Source organism: Acipenser ruthenus, chromosome 10, assembly GCF_902713425.1.
Source record: "Acipenser ruthenus chromosome 10, fAciRut3.2 maternal haplotype, whole genome shotgun sequence".
Classification (NCBI taxonomy): domain Eukaryota; kingdom Metazoa; phylum Chordata; class Actinopteri; order Acipenseriformes; family Acipenseridae; genus Acipenser; species Acipenser ruthenus.
In genome coordinates, this window is record NC_081198.1 from 17793126 (window position 1) to 17819648 (window position 26523).

Genomic DNA, 26523 nt, shown 5'->3' on the forward strand with positions numbered 1-26523 from the left:
TTTCTTTCAAAAGTGGAGTCCTCCTGGGTCTTCTTCCATGGAGTCCACTTTCGCTCAAAAAGCGACGGATGGTGCGATCAGAAACTGACGTACCTTCACCTTGGAGTTCAGCTTGTATCTCTTTGGCAGTTATCCTTGGTCCTTTTTCTACCATTCGCACTATCCTTCTGTTCAATCTGGGGTCGATTTTCCTCTTGCGGCGTGCCCAGGGAGGTTGGCTACAGTTCCATGGACCTTAAACTTCTTAATAATATTTGCAACTGTTGTCACAGGAACATCAAGCTGCTTGGAGATGGTCTTGTAGCCTTTGCCTTTACCATGCTTGTCTATTATTTTCTTTCTGATCTCCTCAGACAACTCTCTCCTTTGCTTTCTCTGGTCCATGTTCAGTGTGGTGCACACAATGATACCAAATAGCACAGTGACTACTTTTCTCCATTTAAATAGGCTGAATGACTGATTACAAGATTGGAGACATGTGTGATACTAATTAAAGAAACTAATTCGTTTGAAATATCACTATAATCCAATTATTTATTATCTTTTCTGAGGGGTACCAATAAATGTGTCCAGGCCATTTTAGAATATCTTTGTAGAATAAGCAATAATTCATCTCTTTTCACAGCTTCTTTGCTTTATTCTATGACATACCAAAGGCATGCAAGTATACATGATAAAATAGCTTTTAATTTCATCACTTTTCAGGAAGAACGAAGCATTATTTCAACGAGCTGTAAGGGTACCAACAAATTTGAGCATGTCTGTATATATATATATATATATATATATATATATATATATATATATATATATATATATATATATATATATATATATTAGCTTAACTCACGCTCCACCAATTTGCAAAAGGTATCATTTTCGTATTTAAGCTATTATACATGATTTTGATCACAAACGGTCATTTATGGTTATTAATTATGATGAAGATTTCACGCACTGATCTGAACTGAACGACTGACCGAATCTGCCAGAAACAGTTCAATTGAAGGAGGTGTGCTAAATACATTTAAATTTTTAAAAAAAAAAACCTGAAGCCTATGTCAAATCCCATAGCGGAGCTTGATAATCACCTTTCACGATTTACTAAATAAAAATACAACAGTTTGAATATGGACCATGTTGATTGTTATCCAATTAAAAAAAAACATGATACTTCTATATAGGAGGGTGCTCAAATGTTTGTCAAATGTTAGGAAACATGGCTCTCCGCTAGGTATATACAAGAGCGCAGTTTTGTGCCAGTTTTCATGTCTAAGATCAGTCAAGTCAGTCAGTCACTTGTTATTGCAAAAATGCCATCGAGGCTATCCAGCATATTTCCAATATCAAAAAAGCATTGCAAGTTGGACGATGTCTCCCGAGCTCGCTATGCTTTGTTTACTTACTTGGTTGAGAATGCGTATACTAATTTCAGCACAGTATTGTTAATTGGTATTCTTCTTTTGATGCTTTTTACTGCCATCACATAAGGTGCAGGTATATGTCATTCGAGCTGATTGGGAAAGCCACAAGCAATGCAAAATATACCATATTTATTTTGATTCAAAATAACGGACCATTTTTTTATTTATTTGTTTTATTGTTAAAATGTGACTTTTTTTACTGACTGGCCTTAATGGACAGTTGGCAACCTTAAGCCAAATGCAGTGTAATGTGGCTTACTTCTTTCTCAGTCGTCAATACAGCAAAGGCAGTGAGCTTTCCTTGCTTTACTGTTGATCGGAGGTGTTTTTTGCCACGCTTCGTTAAAGAAAATGCGCTGTTCTCCAGTGTCTGGGATAATGTTTTCGGTATTTCAGGGCTTTCAGCACAGATTTGTAAAAATATTTCTAATGCCCTCCTTTGCCGCTTGCATTCTTCTTCTGCCCGTTTCTTGTGTTTATGCTTTGCTGCCCATGAAAGAGACATCGTTTGCTGTATTCAAGCAAAATCAAACTTACTGACCTGGAATTTACTTGTGTCGGCACGAGAAAGTGAGCAAGACAGTAAATTCCGGGTCAGCCAGTTTGATTTTGTGAGAACACATAAGAACATGAGAACATAAGAACATAAGAAAGTTTACAACCGAGAGGAGGCCTGTGACAGGAATGACGAGCGGTGACGTCACGGCAGAAGCAGGAAGGACAACTGACACCAGGTACTGCAGTTCAAAAAGGCTTGCGCCGTTTTAATTCAAAAATAAATAAAATATTTAAACAGAAAAACACTTGCTCACAGAGCAAAATAAAAGGGTAAACAAAAACAAATCTCTGACACAAAATAAATAATCCGATCCCAGGTCAGGCTGGGCAGTTGCTGTCACTGTTCCTGGAATCTTTTTAAATCACGTTTCGTTTCTCTCCACTCTCGCTCCTCACTAACACCCACCCGGAACATGGAGAGCTGCAGGCTTTTTATAACAGGTGACCATCTCCCGATTGCAACAAATTAAATCACTTAATTAATTCGGGAGATGGCCACCTTCTGCACGAGTTTAATTATTACTACTGTGGATGGGGTTTCCCATCCACGCTACTAAATAAATCGGCTACGCCATCAAAATACAAACAATAACAAAACATACGGCGCTCGCCGTCATATAAATACAACTAAATCATAATAAACAAAAACAATAATCTGCACAGGGGCGGAGGGGACTCCGTTCTAAACTAAAATAAACAAAACAATGTACAGGGCTGCTCGCCCTGTTACAAGGCCATTCAGCCCATCTTGCTCGTTTGGTTGTTAGTAGCTTATTGATCCCAGAATCTCATCAAGCAGTTTCTTGAAGGATCTCAGGGTGTCAGCTTCAACAACATTACTGGGGAGTTGGTTCCAGTTTCCCATGATTCTCTGTGTAAAAAAAGTGCCTCCTATTTTCTGTTCTGAATGCCCCTTTATCTAATCTCCATTTGTGACCCCTGGTCCTTGTTTCTTTTTTCAGGTCAAAGAAGTCCCCTGGGTGGACATTGTCTATACCTTTTAGGATTTTGAATGTTTGAATCAGATCGCCGCGTAGTCTTCTTTGTTCAAGACTGAATAGATTCAGTTCTTTTAGCCTGTCTGCATACGACATGCCTTTTAAACCCGGGATAATTCTGGTTGCTCTTCTTTGCACTCTTTCTAGAGCAGCAATATCCTTTTTGTAACGAGGTGACCAGAACTGAACACAATATTCTAGGTGAGGTCTTACTAATGCATTTTACAGTTTTAACATTACTTCCCTTGATTTAAATTCAACACTTCTCACTATATATCCGAGCATCTTGTTAGCCTTTTTTATAGCTTCCCCACATTGTCTAGATGAAGACATTTCTGAGTCAACATAAACTCCTAGGTCTTTTTCATAGTTCCCTTCTTCAATTTCACTATCTCCCATATGATATTTATAATGCACATTTTTATTGCCCGCATGCAATACTTTACACTTTTCTCTATTAAATTTCATTTGCCATGTGTCTGCCCAATTCTGAATGCTGTCTAGATCATTTTGAATGACCTTTGCTGCTTCAACAGTTTTTGCCACTCCTCCTATTTTTGTGTCGTCTGCAAATTTAACGAGTTTGCTTACTATACCAGAATCTAAATCATTAATGTAGATTAGGAATAGCAGAGGACCTAATACTGATCCCTGTGGTACACCACTGGTTACCTCACTCCATTTTGAGGTTTCTCCTCTAATCAGTACTTTCTGTTTTCTACCTGTTAACCACTCCCTAATCCATGTGCATGCATGTCCTTGAATCCCTACTGCGTTCAGTTTGAGAATTAATCTTTTATGCAGGACTTTGTCAAAAGCTTTCTGGAAATCTAAATAAACCATGTCGTATGCCTTGCAGTTATCCATTTTCAATGTTGCATCCTCAAAAAAGTCAAGTAGGTTAGTAAGACATGATCTCCCTTTCCTAAAACCATGCTGGCTGTCTCCCAGGATATTGTTACCATATAGGTAATTTTACATTTTGGATCTTATTATAGTTTCCATAAGTTTACATATAATAGAAGTCAGGCTTATTGGTCTGTAGTTACCTGGTTCGGTTTTGTCTCCCTTTTTGTGGATCGGTATTACGTTTGCTATTTTCCAGTCTGTCGGTACAACCCCTGTGTCAAGGGACTGTTGCATGATCTTGGTTAGTGGTTTGTAAATAACTTTCTTTGAGTACTATTGGGAGGATCTCATCTGGCCCGGGGGATTTGTTTATTTTAAGAGCTCCTAGTCCCTTTAACACTTCTGCCTCTGTTATGCTAAAGTTATTTAAAATTGGATAGGAACAGGTCGACATGTCGGGCATGTTGTCCGTGTCCTCCTTTGTAAAAACCTGTGAAAAGTAATCATTTAATATATTTGCTATTTTTTTTTCTTCATCTATGATTTTGCCATTTGTGTCTCTTAGACATTTAACCTCCTCTTAGAATGTTCTCTTGCTGTTATAATATTGGAAAAATATTTTGGAATTGGTTTTAGCCCCCTTAGCAATATTGATTTCTATCTCTCTCTTGGCCTTTCTAACTTCCTTTTTGACTTGTGTTTGCAGTTCCAAGTACTCTTTCTGTGTACTTTGTTTTTGGTCCCTTTTAAATGCTCTGTAAAGTGCCTTTTTTCGCTGAATTTTTTTTTTTAATTGATCTATTAAACCATTTTGGCCATTTTGTTTTAGATTTAGATTTGTCTACTTTTGGGATGTAATTGTTTTGTGCCTCTAGTACTACATTTTTAAAAAACAGCCATCCTTTTTCTGTGGGTGTTTTCCCTATTTTACTCCAATCTACTTCTGTTAGTCTCCGTTTCATACCTTCATAGTTTGCTTTTCTAAAATTGTAAACCTTAGCTTTAGTCATTACTTTTGGGGTTTTAAAAAATATTTCAAATGAGACCATGTTGTGGTCTGAGTTTGCCAATGGCTCTCTGACCTCTGTTTTAGTTATTCTGTCTTCATTATTTGAAAAGACTAAATCAAGGCATGCCTCCCCTCTAGTCGGTGCCTTGACAAATTGTGTTAGGAAGCAGTCATTTGTCATTTCCACCATTTCAATTTCGTCCGTCGTGCCCCCCATCGGGTTTTCCCATTTTATACGGGGGAAGTTGAAATCCCCCATTAGTATGGCTTCTCCTTTTCTACACGCATTTCAAATGTCATTGTACAACAGATTATTTTGCTCAGCGTCTGAATTTGGCGGTCTATAGCATGCTCCTATTATTATGCCCTTTGAATTTGTGTCCATTATTCTGATCCATATTGATTCTGCATTGTTTTCTTTGTCCTGATTTAACACCTGGGCTTGAAGACTATTTCTTATGTATAGCGCTATCCCTCCGCCTCTTCTGTCCTGCCTGTCTTTCCTATTTAGTGTGTACCCACTAATATTATATTCGTCTCCATCACTCTCAGACAACCAAGTTTCTGTAACACCTATCACATCGTAGTTACTTGTTAGTGCAGTAGCTTCAAGTTCTAACATTTTGTTAGACTTCTAGCATTAAGATAAATACATTTAATAGTGGTCTTACCTGAGTTGTTGCCCTTGTTTTGATGTGGTCTCCCTTCTGTTTTTTTGTTTTCTCCCCCCTTCCTTTCTAGTTTAAATGCTTCTGGACACAAGTGATATAACACTGCCTCGGTTGAAATGTCAGCGAGTGAAGTTCTACCAGTTTGTGCGCAATTCCGTATCTGTTTTTTTTTTTAAAAAAAGCTTTTAGTTTTGGGCCCTAGGCTGGTGCCTAGTTTGCATATGCGTTAATCCGGCCCTGGTTAAAAGTCATAACATTTGAATGAGGCAATGTTAACATTTTACTTATAAACATGCACGTCCACTCATCCACGCTATTAATCACTAAAGCAAAATGTAAATATGTCTGTCATCTACGAGCACAATATTAACACACTGATGAGTTATTTCTGCAAGTGGATATGCCAGGATGAGTGAAGCAGAACCATTACTATTCACACCTGGAATCTATAAAGAAAAATAAACAACGATTCAGACAGCCAGTGAAGATTTCTAGAAATTCTTTTTTTTACGCAGTATGCAGCAATATTTAATAACTTCTGCAAAATGAAATGCAGCGTAAACTATAAATCCACCCCATATTAAAAAGAAAGCAATTGATGCATTTTATTTATAACAGCTGGATCTTTTTTTTTTTTTTTCAAGGTCAAAATTATTATTGACGGTATGCCAGCTAGTATGTATTTTAATCCTGTGTACACCTGTGTGTGGATTGCCTCGCTCTGTGTAATGCACCTGCCTGTGTTAAACGAGATCGCTACATTGCCTTGCCTCATACACGCTACATTGGTGTCAGAAGTGGGCGCAAGTACCCCGGCACGCACTCGTTGGATTGTAGCCTGGTGAGCAAGTCCGGGGAGTGTAGCGTGCATGGGGGAAGGCAGCAGAAGGGCTGGTAGGTGATGTAATCATGCACGAAGACATAAGCCCGATATACGCTCCTTGCAAAGGAGCCGGCTCTTTTGTACAGAAGTATCGGCGCTATGCTTTAGTGCAAGAGGGTTTCGCGCCCACCCTCCGCCTGTGTGTCGATTGCCTCACCCTGTGTGACACACCTGCCTGCGTTAACCGAGATCGCTACAATATATATCATTTATAAAACAAGAAAAATAAAACAAAAAGGAGTCTGTGAAATATTGTATTTTATAGTTGTATAACTTGAATAGGGTTGTATTATTCCTTTCAGAAAAAAACATGTTCATAATCATGATATTAGATTGAAAATTCTTACTCAAATTGTCAAATTACAGTACTTACAACACAAGGCCAGAGTATGTCCATTGTACTAATAAAAATGTGCTTATATAAGTTTTTCCAATAAAAGTTTGCCATTATACAGTCTTTTAGGAAAAAAATATGCATAATATCTGTCCTATTCCTAACCACAGCTGTATGGCTCACATCAACGTTTATGAATTAAAGCTCAGGTTTATTAATTCCAGTCCATAAGGCAGATTTTATCAGCTTTGCTAATGGTATTGCATCTGTTTTCTTTCTTTGTTTTGCCAAAGCCTGTATCAAATAACATAAAACATCTGATTTCCATATGTCTACCTACCTTTCTACAAGAATTAGATAAAGAAGCTGGATCAAAAACAGTGCAAGATAGCACAAGAATAAAGCAATGTTGACTGAACATAACAATGACTTGGGCAGTCTTGCCTGCATATGAAGTGCATTTAGTCTAATTCAGGTACAAAGCATTTCACATCTGAAAGAAACTCCAGCATCAAAATGGATGATTCATGTTGCGGTCAGGCTGTAAATAAGCACATCCGATATGCTGTACGAAATTCAAAACAATGCTTGTTGAACAACTGTGTCAAACTGTGCACTACCCACTTTTTATAACCATAAAAGTCAAGTGTTTTCAAACTATTAAACATGCTCTTAACTCAAAAAGAATTCCATGTACTTAAAATCAAACTGAAATGGCAAAAGTAGACCTTTTTCAACCTTTCTGAACTAGTACTAAAAACCTTCAACCTCACATGAATGTTTTCAGATCAATGACTATATGCAACAAGCATTATGATGCCAATAAATTCTTGGGGTCCTATGTATTTAACAATGTCTTTATGGTTTATGAATACGACCTGAAAGTAGCTACCCAAGGGTAACTGTTAATAGTTTAACATCCAACTGACTGCATTCTTGAAGGAGAAATAACACACCCAGACAGACGGAACCTGGACTCCCCACAACTCAATTTCAGAAGCAGCGTGTGGGTAAGGAGCTGGAGGAGGCAGCGGTGCCCTGTGACCCCGGCACACAAAGCACTTTCAAGTTGTATCCAATAAACAGGCTGTTTATTAAGCTTTGGGATGATGTGAACTGATCGCGTAACTAACAAGGAATGAAAACAACAATAACATTGTGATAAGCCACATATGAAGAGTATAAGGATCAGAATTCTTAGCTAACATCTTCATCTGTTATCTGAAGGTAGCAGTATGTGGTAGGAAGAGGTGGAGGATCCTATTGGAGTAAGAATCAGAAGTTAAAGAATAAAGATAAATGTACCTAGAAGTCTTTTTTTCTGGCTGAAACTGGTTGTAATCTTTGTTTGGTCCTACAAAACTGTTTTCGTTATTTTTGGACGTAACTATTATATCATAAGATATACAGAAACAATAAAAAAGAAAACTAGTAATATTCTATAACAATTTATTTATTTTCATTTTGAGTGTAAAATTATTGTACCCCTGTTTTTCTCCCCAATTTACTGTATAATATTCAGTTATATCGCCACACTGCTGCAACATTCCCACAACAGCTGAGGAGAATTGAAGGGCAGTGTGTCTGCTCCGACACACCATCAAGCCCATCATCTCTTTATTTACTGGAGCTTTTCAGCGGATCTCAGCATGACACTCCTAGCTAGTAGGGGCAGCTGTAGCGTAATGAGAAGAAACAGTCTCTGCTGAATTGTGCCTCCCTAACCTGCAGGAGCCAATGCGATGCTCCCTGTGGAGTCCCCAGCAAAGACTGTCAACTTGGTAGAGCCAGGACGCTTGTACTTTAAACATAAGTGAAACCTTATAATTATGAGCAATGTTTTATGTTTTATTATGGAAACTTTACTGATGTCATTTAAATAGAAGCATATATAGAGCTCTATTTTTTATATACCTGATAAAATCAACACGGCACACTATATTAATCCAGATCTGGCCATCAAAGAAAAAAAGAGGTATAATCCAAAATTAGTGTTAAATTAGAAGGGCAGCCCACTTTGTCTGCGGTGTGATTTGTCTCCCCTGTGGGACCTGCAAATGAAATAGCATGTTACATGACTCCAGACAGGTTTATGCGCAATTTCTGGCATAAGAGACCAGGTCCTATTTACAAAGCGTTTATCGTGGTTTAATTCAATACTGTTGTTTAAAATCCAATTTTGATGAATTCAATGAAGTTTGATTTTCATGTTCTAAATCCATTTCTGACATCTGCATTAAAAAAAAGAAAATTTTCATTGGCTTACTATTTGTCCATCCGTTATCTGTAACCGCTTAATCCTATAGAGAATCGCGGTGAGCCAGAGCCTAACCCGGCAGACACAGGCCGGGACTACACCCTGGATGGGACGCCAGTCCATTGCAGGGAAACTAAGGGGCAATTTGTAGAGGCCAATCCCCCTAGCCAGCATGTCTTTGGACTGTGGGAGGAAACCCACACTAACACGGGGAGAACATGCAAACTCCACACAGACAGACCCCTGAGGCCAGAATCAAACCCAGGACCCAGGAGCAGTGAGGCAGCACCGCTAACCACCGCGCCACTGTGCCACCCTCTTACCATGTGTTGTCCCAGTAAATGTGTTCTTACCCAGACAGGAGCTGCACCTTTCAAAATTAAACTTGGACTACCATAAGTCCAATAGCTGCCTAAGGCTCATGTGTGTGACAGTTTTACAGTTCTGTCTTTTATACGTGTTAATTGTCAGATTCACAGGGTCCCTACAGTTTTTTCTTTTTTTTTTTTTTTACAAAGCTATGGCTTGTATGTTATTTAAATAATTTTCAAGTTTAATTTGTTGTTTTAGACTGCTTTAAAGGTACATGGTAATCTCTGTGGGTTAGGGTCAGCAGTGTGGAGTAGTGGTTAGGGCTCTGGACTCTTGACCGGAGGGTCGTTGGTTCAATCCCCGGTGGGGACACTGCTGCTGTACCCTTGAGCAAGGTACTTTACCTAGATTGCTCCAGTAAAAACCCAACTGTATAAATGGGTAATTGTATGTAAAAATAATGTGATATCTTGTAACCATTGTAAGTCGCCCTGGATAAGGGTGTCTGCTAAGAAATAAATAATAATAATAATAGGGTCCTGATGAAGACTACAGAGGTATGGATAATCTCACAGTCTCATATCCAAAACCAAGGACTATGCAGTCGATAAGGTGTTGGAGGTTTCTCTGTTTATGAGTCTTACCTCTGGTCCTGGGGGGCCGGGTGGTCCCTGTGCTCCCTGGTCACCAATTTTTCCCTTTTTGGAGATAAAAAAACAACAATGCATCACTAACAAGTTAGTCTGCCTCACAATCACAGAATGCATTACCTATAAACACTCATAAAAAACTACAGTAGCATTAAAAAGAAATAGTTTCAAATATAGACTTACATAAATGTTTGTCAAATTTTATATTTTTGTACTACTGGCAGATGACATCGTATTTTCTTACTACACAGTATGTAATAGTAACATTCTAGCTTTTGTGGGCTGCCAACTTTTCAGATGGCACACTGAGATGCCCTGCTTTGCATGTGGAATCTTCTTGCTTTGTTATTTTTTTAAGGCAAGTGAAGCAGATGTGAAAATTAACTTCTCTAATGACTCATTATGCATGGCCCTGACAAGAACAGGCAAACAAATAAAAACAAACATAAAAAAAAACATACAGTTGGTCCAGGCTTCCCTCGAATTCCTGATGGTCCTGGTAAACCAGATGCACCCTTGAGCAGACAAATGAGATATTACTTGTAGCTTTCACTCACAAACTCAGGAACAAATTCAGTCAACATGTGTTCATGCTTATAAGCATTATCCCTTAAGTGTGTATCTGTTGTTTAGTTTGTACATTAATATCCTGTGTACAGCTGATTACCTATCTGCAGACTATCAAGCCTGGCAGGGCTGTCTGCTCTTTTGGTTTGCAGGAAGGCATATGGCTCCACATTTCTGCTTCATTCTCATGATGTATTTGTAAGAGCCGCAGTGACAAATTTCATTAATACAGTATTATGTCCTGAAGGTATAACAGCTGAGGCCTGGGTGCCAGATGATCCCTGTGATTTCCTTGTGTGTTGATTGCAAACACAAGCCATCCTATAGGACACTGAGCTAAGCGTTCAATACTTCGACTCGTTTTTTATACACCGAAGTTTAAATCCAGGCTGTTTGTTTCCTGCTGAGACCCTGGCCCAAGATAACACAGTAGAGGGCAACATACCACCCTAATGAGTAATTCCTGTCAACCTCACTAAGAGCTGAAGCAGCAGTATAAACCCCTTTGTTTTTAGATGAGGTGGTGTTCTCAATGTACACAATTTGAGTTCAAAGTGTGTTACAGAATATTTTTAATTCATAAAAAACTACCTTTGTCAGTGTGTCATGTGTCTTTTATTATTACAAGACAGATAATCTTGTGCAGTTTGGGAGAGAGGACAGTGACGCGAAGCTGAGATTGTTCTCATGAACTACTATTAACAGAAGAAAGTGGTGTTTATTAACTTTAAAACTATGATATGTATTTTATGAACGGAACAGAATCCTTAACTGTTGATTTCTCATCTGAAAACGTTAGGTTACTTACCGTAACCCTGTTTCCCTGAAAGAGAAGATGACCACCAACAACATTACGTATGGGATATGCCTGCCTTTTGGTAGGTATTTTCTGAGCTCTCTATACCAGAGCTGCCGATAGTCCCCTTCCTGAGATGACGCCCTTGGTCCCACCTACCAAGGGATTAAAACCATCATACCGCGGAAGCTATTTCTCTTTTTGCATCGAACCCATGAGGGTGACTGATGCGACCTCGTGGTTGGTGGTTGGAACAGCAGCAAACGAGGGACGCATCAGAACCGCTGCAGCTCACTGACCCGCTTTGCGAGGTGATAGCCAAGAGGAAGGTTGTCTTCATAGACAGATGCTTCAACTCTATGGCGTGTACAGGCTCAAACGGGGCCTTCGTGAGAGCCCCAGTACAACATTAAGACTCCATTTGGGGAGAACGGTTCTCATGGGAGGGCGTAACCACCGAGCGCCCTTGAGAAACTGGGCAGCCAATAAATGCGCACCCAGAGATACAGAATCTACGGGGCCATGGCACGCAGAGATATCTGCTAAATACACCTTCAGTGTGGAAGGTGACCTACCAGCATCAAGCATTTCTTGTAGAAACTGCAAGATAACTTGCATGGGGCATGAAACTGGGTCGTGACTTCTAGTCAGACACCAATTCTGAAAATACTTCCACTTATAGGCTTACAGCTACCTAGTGGAGTCTGCCCTAGCGCTCTGCAGAGTACCCACCACCGCGTCTGCTAGCCCTAGGGCTGTCCAGCGGTCCCGTTCAGGGGTCAAACCCATAATTGGAACCTGCCCGGTTCCGATGCCTCTTGCCTGACTGAGGAGATCCAGGTGAAGCAGGATCTCCCAGGGATGGCCTTGTATGAGCTGGCATAAGGTCGAGAACCAGATTCTCCTGGGCCACCGAGGAGTCACTAGGAGAACTGTCGCTTTCTCTACCTGGACCTTCTCGTGGGATAGGGCGTCGACACCGAGTAGACCGCCTAAGTGGTGGAGGGAATACCACAGGGGGCAATGCGTCGTCTCCGCCGAGATGAAGAGATCAACCTGCGCCTCCCAAACCGTTCCCAAATACGCTCAACCACCTCCGGGTGGAGTTGCCACTGTGACGGATGCACACCCTCCCTCGACAGGAGGTCCACTTTTGGAACGGCACCAAGGGGACCTTCGATCCCTGTTGGAACAGGGAGAGGCAACCCTGAATAGCTGCTACTCTGTCATCCGACAGGTATGCGCGCATTGTACTGGAGTCCAACCGGAGCCCCAAGTACAATGTGCACAGCACCGGTATAAGCCGACTCTTCGCATCGTTGATGGTGAGGTCCAGCCTTGCCAGATGCTGTGTCACAACTGCCGTTTGGGCCACTGCTCCCTCTTGAGACTCAGCGCAAATCAGCCAGTCGTCGAGATAGTTGAGTACTCTGATCCCCAGCAATCGCAAGGGGGCCAGGATAGCATCCATGCACTTTGAAAATGTACAAGGCCGGACTGACTGGAGAATGTGACGGTGAGTCAGCATTTGGAACCTCCTTTCCTTCAAGAACTTGTTGAGAAATCATAGGTCTAGGATGGGGCGAAAGCTGTCGTCCCTCTTGGGTACCAGAAAATATCTTGAGTAGAACCCCTCTCCACAGGAGGTGGGGTCTACGAGACGAATGGCTTGCTTGGATAGCAAGGCGGCCACTTGACCTGAAGAGGGTCCGAAACAGATGTGTGCGTTACTCCTCGGAAGGGGGGAGGTCCCAAATGGAACTGCAGCGCGTAACCGTTGTGCTCGGTAGCGAGCACCCAGGTGTCTGAGGTGCAAGCGCACCAGTATTGCAGCTGTTGTGCGGCGAAAGGATGGGTCTGAGGCCGCAAGCCTTCAGGTTCCCTTCTGGGGTTGCTGAGGTTGGGGCGGAGCACTCCGAGGCGGCTGCCTACGGCGACAGCCCTGGAATTGCCTCTTGGAACGCTGTTGCGTGGATGCACCACACCCTGCATTCCTTGTGCTCTGTGGAGGGGCTTGGTCACTCAGCGGGGCCGTGGGCACTGGGACCGTCCTTATGATACCCCGCACCGGAGCACAGGGAGGGAGCAGCGCGGCCACCTGCTGAGATGCTTCGCGCTGTCGAAGGGAGTGCTGTAAAATCTCCTCCACAGCCGGCCCAAATGTATGTCCAGCAACGCCGCCTTATCCGCGACGGGTACGTTTGCCTGCGACAGCCATAGCTGTCTGCGAGCCACCACCAGGCTTGCCAGGCTCCGGCCTAGGGTTTGCCCTTGAACACCAGAGATCTGGAGCAGCGTACCTGAGAGGAGGCGAAGCTCCGTGGCCACCGGCTCTGGGAGCGGGGTCTCTGTGAGCACGCCATCTAAATACCCAGTGAGAATACCCATCGTGTTAGCCAGGCGGATCACCTGCGCCTCCGCTGCGTAAGCCCTCTTCAGGTGTGTCTCCGTAACCCTACACTGAGGGTTCGGGCACATAGGGTCCCTAGGAAATCCACCCACCGGCAGGGCAACGGTAGCAAACTAGTCTCCGACTAGCCACAGTCGACAGCACCAGCTCCTCTTCTTCCTCTACCTCCATGAGGAAGGAGTCCTCATCCCAGGAGGCTGCTAAAGACAGCGTGTCCTCCTCCGCCATCAAGGCCTGTGGCTCCGGCTCGGCCTGGGCTCCAATAGGAGACCCAGGGGCTGAAGCTAGTGCGGGTGGTAGCGGGGCCGGGACCTCTACCCTCAACACAGAGGGTCTTACCTTACCGTCTTGAGAGGCAAAAAGAGAAAAGGCTTCCGTGGAATGATGGTTTTAATCCCTCGGTAGGTGGGGCGTCATCCCAGGAAGGGGCCTATTGGCAGCTCTGGTATAGACAGCTCAGAAAATACCTACCAATAGACAGGCATATCCCATACGTAATGTTGTTGGTGGTCGTCTTCGAATTGAAAGGGAACTACAGATATAATATCAGCGTGAATTAAAGCATTTTGCACTGAAAAGATAGGAGGGTGTGCAAACCTACAGAAGACCGGACTGACATATTTAGATTAAAGAGAACACGTAAAAAACTATACAAAATTAAATCACACTTTATGCTTTTATTTCAACAAACACACAAGGTCAATCAGAATCATGGATTAAAACTAAAAAAACAAACCCTTCCCGCCAGGAGGAACAAAAGGAGGGTACATGGATTGAATCGGCCTATCAGTGACTTGCTTTATTAACAAATATGCGTTAAGGCAGGAACTGCCAAATCACTCACTCATTCGATTGCTTGTGCCTTTAAAGAGCATAGAGGTTGTGGTAAGGTGTGGGGTAAAGTCTTGGATGGGCGGTACGTCAGAGTGCAAATTCTACGAAGCCCCTATCCTTTATGAAATATGTATGTGGTTATGGGTTACAAGAAAATGTAGTCTACATGGTTTTAATGGTGAACACTAATAAAATAAAATTACATTTCGCAAGATGCTTTGGGCTGCAGGACAGGTGCTGCTCAACAATCGGGATAATGCTTAGCACCTGCAGCTTGTTATCTGAGTGAATATATAAGGCAGGCTCTAGCCTCATTCTGTTTGGGGAGTTTGAGGAGTGAGACCTGTGAGTATTGTGTTTTTGTGAATTGTGAGTTTAATAGTTTCTTGCTGAAGACGAAGAAAGGATTATTGACTTCTGCTTGTATGAAAACCTCCTTAGTGTACCGACCTGTTTTGCATGTGACCACGACAACTGTACCACCTTAAAAATGAAACTGTTACAGGTATTACCCTGTGGAACAAAAGCTTCTGTGTTCTGAGTATTTCTCCCCTCCAACACTGTGTGGAAGGACTTGAAAGTGGCAAAGCTACCCCACTTTGCAACGAGGCGCACTAGAGGCACACTCATTCACTCTTGTTAGTAACAGTTAATGTTTCTAACTGCCCATTAGCTAGCTTTTGAAACCGTCTCTGACTGGTATTTACCAGTTAACGGAAATGCTGACTTATTGAATAAATATTGCATAATCAGAATGCCTACCTTATCTCCCTGATAACCAGTTTCTCCAGGATGTCCCAATAAGCCAGGCTCCCCCTAGATTGTACAGCATTACAGGAAGACATATAATATAGGTACTGTATAGTTTATCTCAATGAACATGCAGCCAACAGTGCATCGAATCACATACAGTAAACACAACAATCTAATTTTTTTTTTAAAAGAATCAAACGTTTTAACGTTACACATTTCTAGGGTATATCTACGTCAAACAACACATGAATAATGTGTTTTAAAATGATCATGCAGCACTAATCCATTACTGTTACTCTCTATTTCATTTTTCAACACTATTTTGTTACATTCACTACAATAAAAGAAATATTTAGATCACCTTATCACCTTTCAATCCAGGCTGTCCCGTGTTTCCCGGTAGGCCCTGTCAAAGAAAAACAAACTGGAGTTTTGAGGGCGAAGGCAGGCAAAGCGCAGGTACAACAGAAAAGTGTCAACAGATACAAAGCAGCTCGCTGTACCTGAGGTCCAACAATCCCTGTCAGCCCACGAGGTCCCTCAGGCCCAACGTCGCCCTGTGTGGAACAACAGAGAGACATGCATCAAGACACACGACGAGACAAACGTTTCAATGTGTTACCTAGTTGTAGTGTGGCAGTACATTTAAAACCAGAGCTGAAAAATGAATAAAGTCGACCAGGACCAGGAGTAGTAGTCCCTACTAAGCCAGGGCATGCACCACTTCATGGGACAATAAAACTGGTATTAAGGGTTCAAAATGAATGTGTCTTTGGTGGCCTGTATTTATTTATATCTAAATCTGTTTTTATGATTTGAATTGATGCTGCTTTCACAATACAGTATATGCAAATTAACTGAATATACAAACTTCTTCTTCAGATGTATTTCTGTGCTTTACTTCACATGCTCCTAAATGTTTTATTGACCATTTCCACAATGCCATTTTTTAAATCAGGCGGGCCAAGTTGCTCCATATAAGAGTGTCTTGATGCCCAATATTCTTTAGCATAAATCAGAGACACTGTCGCCTGGTAATGCCATCTTGAGATGATGGCAGTAACCACAATTCACTACAGAAGGACCATTTGGAGTAAGCACAACAAGTGTGTAGTTCTAAAACATGTGGGATTTTTTTTTCCTCCACCTAAAATAACAAGCAGATGGTGAGCCACATTTTATCCTCCTGCAGCTCAGACATACCATGGCTCCCCTGCACCTTTGAATGAAGCAGCACCCCCCCAACTGGCAACCTCCTTGGACACAATTGCCATTATTAAAGATAACAACCTTGCCAAGCCTGCCCTGGTTTTGTAATTAATATGCCATTTCATTACAACTAGAAGTATGCCAGCTCTGCTTGATCTAGGAAAGAGATTGCCAATGTTGGCTCTCCACCCAGACTCTGAAGTAGTCCATTATCTCATTTTACTGTTAAACCTGGAGTGGAATGGACCTCCAAGAACAGGATTAGATGCCACTGATCTAGGAACATCACCCTCTAAGGTAAAGACGAAGTATACTACAGTGAATCTTGGTTGGGTTTCATAGAATCCAGTACAGGATACAGTCAGATCAGTGATCAAGATACTGAATTGTATAAATAAGTTTAGCAAACATGTTTAATACAATTTAACAAGATCTGCAACTGTTTTCAGAGAAAATATATTCATATCTTTTCCATCTTTAAAAAACAGTTATGGCAGGATAAAGTATTGTAGCAAGACTCAGAAATAACAGCTGCATGCAGCTGCCTAAGAGTAAAGTTGTGTCAATCCAGAATCCTGAAACACTGAAAAATTGCAGGCCGATTTGCATTTCTATGTTGTTTTTGCAACAAACTTAAGACAGTAAGACAGGGTCAAGTGTGTATAAAACTAGCAATAGACTTCTCAGAACAATAATTGTACTGCTTTCTTGCATATCCGACTTATTCAGAGGCACCTTGAAAGAGCAGCCATCTGATTCGGGTTCGTTCAGGTTTCACTGAAAAGTACTTGTGAATTTATTAGGGTTCGATTATGATGAGCCATTAGCCAACAAGGCAAACACTGGTACTTCAAAAACATACACAAGTCATTAATCAATGTTGATGGGAACACAGAGGCTTTCCATGTCTTATGCCTTTGATAAAACAAGAAGCTCATTGTGGATTAAGTGTCCAGGCACAAAAAAAACAGCTGAAACATGATTATAGGTTTCCCTAAATACACCTACTCCTTATGCCATCTACAAAATAAATAACATGCTACAGTGTAACCTGACTCTACAGCCGCCGGAACTCAGAAGTCACAACAATCATTTTGTTGTACATTGCTTAAGAAAGTACTGTTACCCAGTAGCTGGTTTCTACTTCCACTCCAGAAACATTTACCTGTTCCAACTAGCTGAGCTCAGGAACCTTCTTTCTCTAGCATTGCCTACCTGGTTAATTTATTTGCTTATGTTTTAGATACATAAAATGATCTAAAATCTCCAGCTGAACAGGACAGTATATGCAATATCTCATTCATGTTCCTTTAAAATTCACCCCCCCATAACACAACATAATGCATGACTACCCTCTTTTACACTTACAATGGACATATCGGACATGCAGCAAACCCTCCTCTATAAATCATTACTTATTTAGACCAGATAGTTTAAGTGGAACCAGTTGCTGATAGAAACAACCCTAGGCTTTACCAGGCTGGTTCACATTAACATACTTTTTGATTTTCTATAAATGAGAGCCTCACTTTCAGTGGTTGCTTATTACCTGAAGTATCTGAGGTGCAACTCATTGCTTGCTGATTTATGTCATTTTTGTGGTTATATTCTCACCTGTAATTTTATTCTTGCTTGCCCTAAGATTACATTTTAATAATGGTGCCGCTATTATTTCTGTGGCTTCTAAAAAGTACCAAATAATAAATCAAACCACAGCAGAGATACAAATCACTGATGTTTTTTGACATGTTATGCTAAGTTAACATTACATAATAGATTTTTCTGTTATTTTGTATTTTCATTTACTGTAAAAACCTTTGAATAAGTCTATTTTCTAGGTATTTTAGGGGTCCTGAAAAGGGGGGAGCGACTTATACACCGGTGTGACCTATAGGCTTTTTCCTGAAATTGTTGTCTCAAAAAGGGGGGTGCGACTTATACAGCGGTGCGATTTATACACCGTTTTTTATGGTAAACGCTAAAAGGACAGCAATACCAATATTAAAAGGCAATCCTTGGGTTGATCATATTTATGTTAAAACATCCCATACACTATAAATTCATCATCATTTCCTCGCTCAAACCTGTTTTTTTGGACAATGGGCAGTTTCCATGTGTGGTTATTTACACATGATGTGGCGAGGTGCGTGCATGTTTGGGAGAACAGATTGAGAGGATCAGGTTTCGAAAATAATGGGCACAGAGAGGGATAGGGTAAATCTTATTTACTTGTGAGCATGATGTAAAACACGGGAAATCCATGCCTAAAGTCACATGGAAACCCCCATTTCACATGAAAATGTCCACTGCTCCCAATCCAGACAGCCTTGGGAGCATACGTGGAAGTTGTCTGGCACAGATCTCTTAACCCTACATCTTGTTTTCAGCCATGGTGATCAGCAATAGCTGGGTTGGACAGTTTCATTATATACCTTGGGCTTATTATTTTCTTTTTTTCTTTAATAAGTTATGTGATAAATTAGTTGAAATATTATTCATTACTAACGCTATGCCATCCCACCAATAGACATTTGAAAAACAATCTGGGCAAGAGCAGTAAAACACATTATTAAACAACCAGGCACGAGGCATATACAAATCACAGCTTTATTACATGACCTTTGCACTGTGCGTTAAACAGTTTCACTCAAACAAGATGCCACGTGACAACCATGGCTTTCCAGGTGAGCGCAAACAGCACGAGAACGCTACACATGGCTAATTTGTATATCGCCCGCCTCCTTTCCCCTTCATTTGCATGACATCTGGTGAAAAGAGGGTCTTCTCACGTAAAATAAAATGAGCCAATGGAAACCCAAAATGTAAATGGTCATTTTTCATTTGGCTTGAACACAATGTCTTGAGTAAAATTAGAACATACATGGAAACTCCTCCAATGCGAACTGTGTTTTGTTGCATTTTTGTAGTTTGCTCTTGACTGTCAAAATCTAGTTCATGAATAGTCTCTTGCCCGGGTCATTCCTAGTGGAGACATTCTTGTGTTAATTCTTATATGGAAAAAGCCACAGGCAAGAATGTCAACATTTATCTTATATTTTTCCATATACAGCTGTTTATTGGTTAACTTTGCGGTCTGTTAATTTAATAAATGGGTTGTTTTATTCTATGACAACTACAGTAGTAGCATGCAAAATACCAAAAACAAAACAAAAAAAAACACAAACTTGTTTTGAATTGAATAAAACACATTTTACGGTCTCAAGAAACTAGAACAAAGCAAATCAATGTTTAGAATTTAAACCGATCAATAAAACCAGCAACTGATATTCAAATTGTGTCCCACTTCAATCAGTTTACAAAAGTCATGATTCTGTAGTGTAAACTGCAGCACAAAGGCAGCTATAATGATTGGTAGAATGGTACCACAGTGGTAACATTTGCTTCACAATTGTATGAACCGATAATAATCCAGCACCAAGGTGCCATGTGTATACCAGTGACATGGTCTACCATGAATGCAATACGTGTTCTGAATCCCATCGCTGATAAATCCCATCACGTCTTATCTGAATTTTGATAAAGGTGTATCATACTGCTCCCTAACAGAGCCAGGCTGCGATAAAATGTTCAGTCCTGAGCCTTGTGGTCTATGTTTGCATCCCAGCTATGGGGAAATTCATTACACACTACTGATACTGGCATTGTGTAATGAGTAATACGCTACTATTAAAAAGGATTCCCTATTAGTTATGCATACTGACATGCCCTTAATTGATAAAATGTGTTTCTTAAAATTTGAATAGAATTTCTGTACTGGAAATTCTGGTTTTATTGATTTGTTTTGATGTGTTGAAACTTTCTGCCACTGTTCTCTGGACTTTCTAATCTCTGTGTGTAACATCTCTGATGAAACCTGTTAAAACAAGACAGATATATCTCCGCTCTGGCTCCCAGATACTCTTTGTCAGAACCCATGCCCTGTTTCTAAGCAAGCAGGTGTGGGTGCCGGAGGGCATGGATTAAGTCATATTAATCCATCTTCAATTATGTAATAGTTTCCAAACAGAAAAATAAACAATACCTTTTAGAACAAATTAAACATATAAGGGCATATCATATTACTGTTTCTAGTTTTGTAAAATTCCCATTAATTAATTATCACATTTTAGTAAGGATGCAAGTATCTTAACTTAAATGTTGCTTTGGCTGCTGTCTGACTACCCTAAATTCATATTCTGTTTACTTTTAGTTCATGTACCAATTTCTGGTACTGTCAGATAAACTGCGTATTGAGTCCATGATTTTAATCCTTAAAAGAAACTGTCACACTAGGAAATACACCAGCACAGTAGTGCAATACAGTGCAAAAGGAAGGGGGTTATACAGTCTTGTGAGTGTATTATTAATCATATAACAATAATAATTTGGAATTTGAAAAACATGTGCTTTTAATTTCTTCCCAGGTCATGTGTGTGTGAGTGTGTGATCTCAGTGCAGCCGCTCCATTGAGGTGTGCAGTAGATCTTTGAGTTCATGTCATTGATAGGAGTCTCTAAGTCTCAAAAACAAACAGAAAAAATGAAAAATGCCTTAAACGACTGTTGAAACAACATATACGCATGAAGCCTAAACTGCAGCAAAGTGCAGTTTCAGAAGGCAGTGCTGTGGGTTACTAGAACAGAAATATGGTAAAAGTCCAACATTAAAAGATCCAAGTTAGATCAATCTAATTGCACTGTGTACTTGTATTTTCATGTGTAGGACTTTAATGGAAAGTGCCACAGGCAAAGAAAATGTCAACACTTTTCTTAGATATTTCTTGTTTATATGGTTAATTTTGTTACATGTCAATTTTATGAGAAAGAAAAATGTTTTTACTGATTTCAATTTATATTATTACTAGAACATACAAATGCAGAATTTTATTTAAAAAAATGATTCGGGTTTGGATAAGACATCCTATCTTCACCACATTTACTTTTCAACAGGCAATCCTAGCGGATGAGACCTGATCCACAGTCGGGTCTTCATGTAAACTTGATGTATAAAAGGTGTGCTCTTGGCAGTCACATAACCTCTGTCATTTCAGCATCTTCCCTCACTATTGCTGGAACATACACAACCACTCAACCGCATCAAAAGCACCAGTAATTAATGGGATTTTTCTTTACCCAATGGGAAGTCTAATGCATTTAGCTGCAATCACTGAGATGGCGCCAAGGGAAGAACACAGGTTTGAAACTCACGCCAGCTGGAGGTTGATTCAGACATTGAAAGACCAGGCCTGCTGTTTGTCCTAAGATCTCTGATATTGAGAAACACTCATCAATTGAACAGTTGCCAAGTTTAACAAGAAACTCTAGCATGCCAGTAGTCCTTGCTTGGAAGTCTTTCACATGGACTTCATAGCTGCACTTGAAGAAAGCGCTTGTATTGATTAAAAGTTAATTATGCTAGCCCAGAATGCATTTCATTTTGTAAAAACTTTGCAAACAAATGTACCAGAATGTATAAAAAAGATGTATGTTTCATTGTTTTCCTTTGGCCACTACTAAGGTTAAACAGTTAATTCAGATGCACCATCCTTACTGTTGAATTTTGGAGAAAATGCGTGTACAGCTGCCAAAATACTGTCTAGCAAATTGGTACTAAACTAGGCCTGATCAACGTGTCAACAACAATCGCCATAAGAGAGAAAGCAAACTCCAAAACTTATTAGCACACTGTTTTATTGAAAAAAGAAATAACCCTATCAACCTCAATGTTAATCGAGTTTGGGAGTATAATTTGTTTATATCACAGTGTGACAGAGACAGAAATATTCTTGGTGATAAATCTCCCTACCGACCTGTGACGGCGCTGTGTAAAGGGAACAGAGTGCCCTGGACTGGATGGCCAGACAACTCATTTCCAGGGTTAGAAGGAAGTCGGTCATCTAGAAAGGGGGTGGAGCTACGATACACTAAATCATCGAGCAGCCGCGGATTGGAGGAGCGGTTGCACTAGTTAACCAAGGGGTCATGATTGACGGTACAAAAGGGGGTGTAGCGAAGTGATCTGTTGTATGGTTAGAGCTGAACCAGAAGGAGAGTGTGTATTGTAATTGTGAGTGTTTGTATTATAGTTTGTTTTGTTTTGTCGTGTCTAAAGAACCACTTTGTTGTTAATAGACGGCTGAACACGATCCGGAGCTGTCGCAAAAGGCCAGCACTTACCCGGCCAGCACTGCACATTGTTTCACGAATAACTGTATTTACACCACGAGCACTTTAGCACGCACTGTGGACTTGTGTTTGTGTTTTGTGTTACATGTGGGTGTTTAGGAACGGAACTGTTATTATTATGGGACCAACCCGGGGATTAAGAACAGTGCAATACACACCACTGTATTGTCTGTTCTCATTGTTACCATTTACTGCCGTTTGTCACCAGACTTTGGATTGTACAAATAAAACATCACTGCACCTGGATTATCATTGTCTGTCCATTCATTGATCACTGCTGCATTCCTGCACCTGCACACTGTTAAACACTTTGCCACACGCAGGTATTCAAGTATATCTATTATCGCAATTTTGCAAATCAAACTTGGGATTTTGCCAGCCAGCAACCCAAAACGACAAACTCAGCAAAATGCAAATCAACTTAAATGCACTTTGCTTTGTTGCAAAATGGCTGTTATTCTTTTAAGCGGTGTGCATTACAGATTACTGAGATAGAATAGTAATGAATAACATGCTAAGGCATATCAAAGCTGTAAACATGGTGTACAATAGAGTTCTTACCCTGAGCCCAGGAAATCCACCCGTCCCAGTTCCACCAACGGGGCCCTGTGGAACACAACACGAGTCACAGCCTTGTCTAAATGTACAAGAGACTTGAGGGGGTCAATTTATTCTGGATGGTAACATCTGGTTCAGCTTTACTTCATCAAATGCAGTACATCACATCTACTGTTCCCAGACAGATTTGTCTCCCTATTAAGCTTTTAGTCTTTTGGCCTGGTTAAAATAGCGGTCTGCTGGTTTAATTAGCACCATGCTTTTAGTTATTCCTATATTTATAAGGCTATTTTAACAATGAAATGCCCTCACGAATACACAGTGCACTAATTGTAATCCTTGCACTGAAGTAGATGGCAGACCCCATGAATCAGAACCCAAAGTGGTTAATTATCTCATTATATCTCTTAGAACTGGAGTGGAATGGCCCTCCAGTACCATGTACCTACCACCCCCACCCCCCATCCCTCCCTGCTTTAGGTTGAAATCTAGTACAAGCATGGCAAAGCATGGTAAACTCTTTAATTGTCACTGTGAGTTTACATGCTTATTACATGCTTATACAACGGTGCTACTGTCACACTAAGCTTTACTACACTTTGCTATACTTTTGCCATGATGTACTGCAGAAAACTGTAATGAAAGGCGATTTCATCCTCAAGAGACATGTTGTCAGGCTTTTTTAAAATCTACTAATGCCAATGCAAAAGTGTTAACACAAGAAGCCCCGCGGCAGTCATTTTGGCGGTTTTTGGTTTTAAAATGTAATTTTCTCCAGTCGTATAACACATATGGGGCTGTGCGTTCGTGTACCTTTCAGTCCGTATGTATTAAATATTCTCACAAAGCATGAAACGTGGGAGTGCAGAAATAAAGGAGATATATTACATTATACCTAAAAGCCCCGGGAGCAGTCGCATTGACGTCCACACAAAAAACAACTGTATTTTGATTATACAGAACAGTATTCTACTTTATTATTTTTATTTACTAGTCTGCAATGTGTTTAGCTGTAATTAGATTAGTCTCTACTCTCTGCCTGAGTGAATGACTGACAGTCTATTGTTTTTCAATCAGCCTTTTGAAGGCTGGCGCCTGCTTGCCAGCTGTGCTGCTTTGATCAGTCAGTTCGCATCGGGACTAGTGAAAATAAATACCAGAGACTGGAGTTTTACAACGCAACAAAATATGGAGTTGATGTTTTGGATCAGATGACATGGAAGTATTCCGTGAAAGCTGGCTCCCGACGGCGGCCTGTTCAGGTGTTTTACAATGTATTGGACCTAGCAGCCATCAACTCCTGGGTACTTTACAAAGAATGCACGGAGCAGAATTTATCAAGGAGAGAATATATTTTACAGTTAGCACAGCAACTTCGCAAGAAGCATTTGGAACAGAGGGAGACTGCCAAGTGTGTACCCACAGCTGAAGCTGGCAACCCCGCTGAGATACCCGCAAGAGACACCAATGCCAGGTTGGCAAGTACAATAAAAATAAAACTTTGGACAGCTGTTCCCTGTGGAGAAGCGTATTATCTGTGTTGACTGTGAACAACCTTAGACTGTTAAATAAATGAATACCCTTTTGTCGAAAAAAAGAAAAATAAATGTGACTTTTTTATATAACTTCTTGTGCTGTGCGTTTCTGTAAAATGTTTTTTTCTAAGTTTATTTATCTACGTTGTTCAGTTGCTTTTGCTCATCTGATAATAAACCGATTACTGTTGAAAAGTTAAAAATGTATTGCTATCGTTTCAGTTTTATAAATAGGTATGTTGTAAACCGATGTCTGTTCAGATGTTTATTTATTTACATTTTCTTGTTTTGATTTGTAAAATAAATGTGTATATATATATATGCTTCAATTGTTCAGATGTTTATGTTATGTACTCAATAAAAAAAAAAAACATCTGACTGTCTCTCGGTTCGTTATACTATTTACAGTGTTTTGAATACAGCCGTCAGAAAGACTGCTGCGGGGCTTCTAGGTATGAGTATATCTCCGGTCCTTCTAGTGTTAAACAGCACTATATTATGCATTCTAGCATTACATCTTAAGAAATGGAAACTGTCATTGCTCCTAAGTTATTGTATTTACTCTAAATGTTTAACCATTCTTAAAGAGCCACAATTAATATCTCTTTAAAATATTACTAAATCTACTAGTATTTTAAGCACAGTTATTTCAACACTTACTGGACTGCCATCTGACCCAGGAGGGCCTCTTCCCCCGACATCACCAATAAAACCCTGAAAAAATATATATAATTAATATTATTACTATAATTATTATTAAAATTCAAATTATGATCTAATATCAATTGTGTCCTATGCTTTATGCTAGCAAAAATAAAACAAAAGGTTTCTTTTATTTTAATTAAGAATCTTTTTTTTTTAAATGTAGTAGTCAATTTTTTTTTTTCTTATCATTTTCTTCCAATTTAGAATAGCCAATTATTTTTAGGCTCAGCTCACCGCCACCACCTCCGCGCTGACCCAGGAGCGGCGAAGATGAACACACTCTGTCCTCCAAAGCGTGTGCTGTCAGCTGACCACTTCTTTTCACACTGCAGCGTCGGAGGACATCGCAGCTCTGGGCAGCAGGCGCCCGGCCAGACTACAGGCCGAGGACACCCTAGCCGGCCTAAACCCTCGAACTCAAACCGGCGATGTCCAGGCTATAGGGCACATCCTGCACTCCACACGGAGCGCCTTTACCGGATGCACAACTTGGGAGCTCCCAAGAATCAATAACATAATGCAATGACTAAGTTCACTTCAACCCCTGCTTAGTTACAACAAAGCTGATTATACAAACTTTGCATGCTGCCTCCTAGTGACTGTTATATACATCCATTAATGTCACAACCTTACAAAGAGGTTTGAAGTACATTCGTCTCCTAAGACAACACTTCAGCTTAGGGAACACCCTTGTGGTGAAATGGAATTTTCCCATTGTAAATGCTCCAGCTATAGGAACAGGAACTTCGCTTAAAAGAACACCATTTTGACACCGATAGCAATTAGTTGCTAACCGATTCATAACAGATTGGCAGATTGTGTCTGGTGTTCAATTGTCTTAGTGAACACTTCAGCTAAGAGAACACTTCACTTGTTTCCCAAGAGGTGTTTTCTTAGCCAGAGACTACTGTATGTTTTTACTGATACTGTGTACGCTACCAATCCATAAACAAGGCCTAGGAAGCTTTGCTGCCAAATGGCTATCAGCCACAAGGATACTGAATGCTGCTACCAATGAGGGGGAAC

At 40.5% G+C, this 26523-nt stretch overlaps 1 protein-coding gene across 1 annotated transcript in view; it reads right to left on the reverse strand.

Moving 5' to 3' along the window:
• The window catches only part of LOC117401193 (collagen alpha-1(XXIV) chain-like), a 142791-nt gene that overhangs the window by 71115 nt on the left and 45153 nt on the right, over positions 1–26523 (reverse strand). The window contains exons 13-19 of the mRNA XM_034001689.3: positions 25453–25506; positions 23261–23305; positions 15809–15862; positions 15667–15711; positions 15315–15368; positions 10407–10460; positions 9940–9993 (exon numbers count right to left, since the gene is read on the reverse strand). Coding sequence (XP_033857580.2) covers positions 9940–9993; positions 10407–10460; positions 15315–15368; positions 15667–15711; positions 15809–15862; positions 23261–23305; positions 25453–25506 — 360 coding nt within the window. The remainder of the gene's footprint in view (positions 1–9939; positions 9994–10406; positions 10461–15314; positions 15369–15666; positions 15712–15808; positions 15863–23260; positions 23306–25452; positions 25507–26523) is intronic.